General features: G+C 60.4%; 1 protein-coding gene across 1 annotated transcript; it reads right to left on the minus strand.

Moving 5' to 3' along the window:
* Nucleotides 1–572: 572 nt before the first annotated feature.
* On the minus strand, nt 573–1648 carry LOC124647712 (expansin-like A2). Its single transcript, XM_047187605.1, has 2 exons — nt 1507–1648; nt 573–1403 (listed from the first exon to the last, which is right to left on the minus strand). Exons 1-2 carry the CDS (start codon nt 1646–1648, stop codon nt 703–705), a joined length of 843 nt encoding a protein of 280 aa, XP_047043561.1. The 3' UTR covers nt 573–702.
* Between the last annotated feature and the right edge of the window lie 336 nt (nt 1649–1984).

Genomic DNA, 1984 nt, shown 5'->3' on the forward strand with positions numbered 1-1984 from the left:
TTAAACTTTAAATTATATAATTTATTTATTTATTCACAAAAAATTGTAAAACATGTGTGTTCAAAGCTTGTGTTCATAGATTGAATTTGCGAAAAATAGAAGAAAAAAAATTTGAGGCGCTGTTTTGGAGATGCGGCTAAAATCAGGCATTCCCAAACACGACGTCACACGACGACGGCCTGCATCCGCCAAGGTGCTGCGACCGGAGATGCTCTAGCACGTAGTAGTCGTGCAACCAACCTATGACGCATGGCCATCGCGCCCCGAATCACACGAAACGCGCGCCTAGTAGCTTTGGTGCCGTCACCATTACCCAGTACAGAAAACATGCGAAGCGCATCCGAAATAGCTACGCGAAAGCGGAAGCACGGGCACCCGCCGTTGACGACCAATGCCATGCCTTGCCGGCAACGGCCTTATTAATTTAAGGCAGGGCTACGGCCTTCTCTTTAAAATGCCATGGATCATCGTGCACACACTAACACTGGTTGGCACGCATCGGTGACCAGCACGTCGTGTGCAGTACACTAGTGCTGCTCACCACGAAGTATAGAGAACGCAACAACAAGGCAGGTTTGAATCTTCTTCGATCGTTTCGTATCGTTCATCCAAAGAGAAAGAGAAAGAGAAAGGGCAAGAGAATTAGTAGGATCAAAAGAGAGGCTGTACAGTAGATCAGTGGGATTAATTCGCTTGCGCGCGTCACTTCCACTCCTGGGCGTCGCAGTGCGAGCACCCTTCCAGCGCGACGTCGTCGATCTGCACGCCCGTGTCGTAGACCTTGCCAGCCGTCCACCGCCGCGGGATGACCTCCCCGTCGGCCCACACCCACTTCCCGTCGTACCCGCCGGTGACCACCATCCGGAGCTGCAGCGGCCCCGCAGGCGCCTGCTCCGTGCTCCACGCCGGCCCGCCGCGCTCCCGCGTCATGGCCCTCCACCCCGACCCTGACCCGGCCGTGGCGACGTCCACGGCCACAATGTCCGTCTGCCCGCCCTGGTACAGGAACCTGACCGCCAGGCCGCCCGGCGCCCCGCGGGCCTCGGCGCGCACGGACAGGTTGCGGCGGCGCGCGTACTCGCACGGTACCCGCCTGTACTCCACGTCCACGGCGCCCCGCTCCCTGAGCCGCCGCGCGGCGCCGGAGCCGGCGCCGCCCTGTGCCATGGCCGCGTACGCCGCGCCCCCGAGCACGAGGTCGGCGGTGTGGTTGGTGTTGGTGGCGCGCGCCCGGTCCGTCACCACGACCGTGGCGCCCGCGGCGGCGCAGAGCTGGGAGTCAGTGCACCGGACCTGGTAGCACGCGCCGCAGCCGACGCCTCCCCTGTAGAGCGCGGGGCCCGCGGCGGCGAGGAGCCCGCCGTTGAAGGACGGCGCCAGGGAGCCGTACCCGCAAGAACCGGCTGCACACGAACGAACGCGCAATTCAGCAAAGCACAAACAGATGGTGTAATTAATCGAAGCTAAAAACATATATTGTGGGTGCCGATCGATCCCCGTACGTACCTTTGTCCAGCGCGGGGGAGGAGGCGCGGTACGCCGCCTTGGACCGGCGCACGCAGCTGTCGCACGCCGACGCCGGAGACAGGCCGGCGAAGAAGAAGAAGAAGAAGACGAGGATCAGGAAACGCTGGATGAAGGCCGCCATGGATGTTCGATCGATCGAGCTTGATTTGAAGACGTGCGTTACTCTCGGAGTGTCTGCTTGGCGAACGAAACTGAACAAGAGGATTCTTGCTAATGGCAAAGGCTAGAGCTGGGCTTTATACCCGAGACGCGGCACGCACGCAGCTTGGGCGGTTACGGTTTAGGAGTGGTTGGCGCTTGGTGCATGAATACTTGGTGCCGACTGCCTCGGAAGAAGGCGGCCGTGGTCTCCTACCTGGGGACGCAGCGGAATGTCTTGGGCGCGCGACGCGGTTGGGGCTTGCGAGGAAGGCGCATGACCTCGTGGCGTAACGATAAAGGCTTGATGTGGCCACCG

Source organism: Lolium rigidum, chromosome 4 (genome assembly GCF_022539505.1).
Source record: "Lolium rigidum isolate FL_2022 chromosome 4, APGP_CSIRO_Lrig_0.1, whole genome shotgun sequence".
Lineage (NCBI taxonomy): Eukaryota > Viridiplantae > Streptophyta > Magnoliopsida > Poales > Poaceae > Lolium > Lolium rigidum.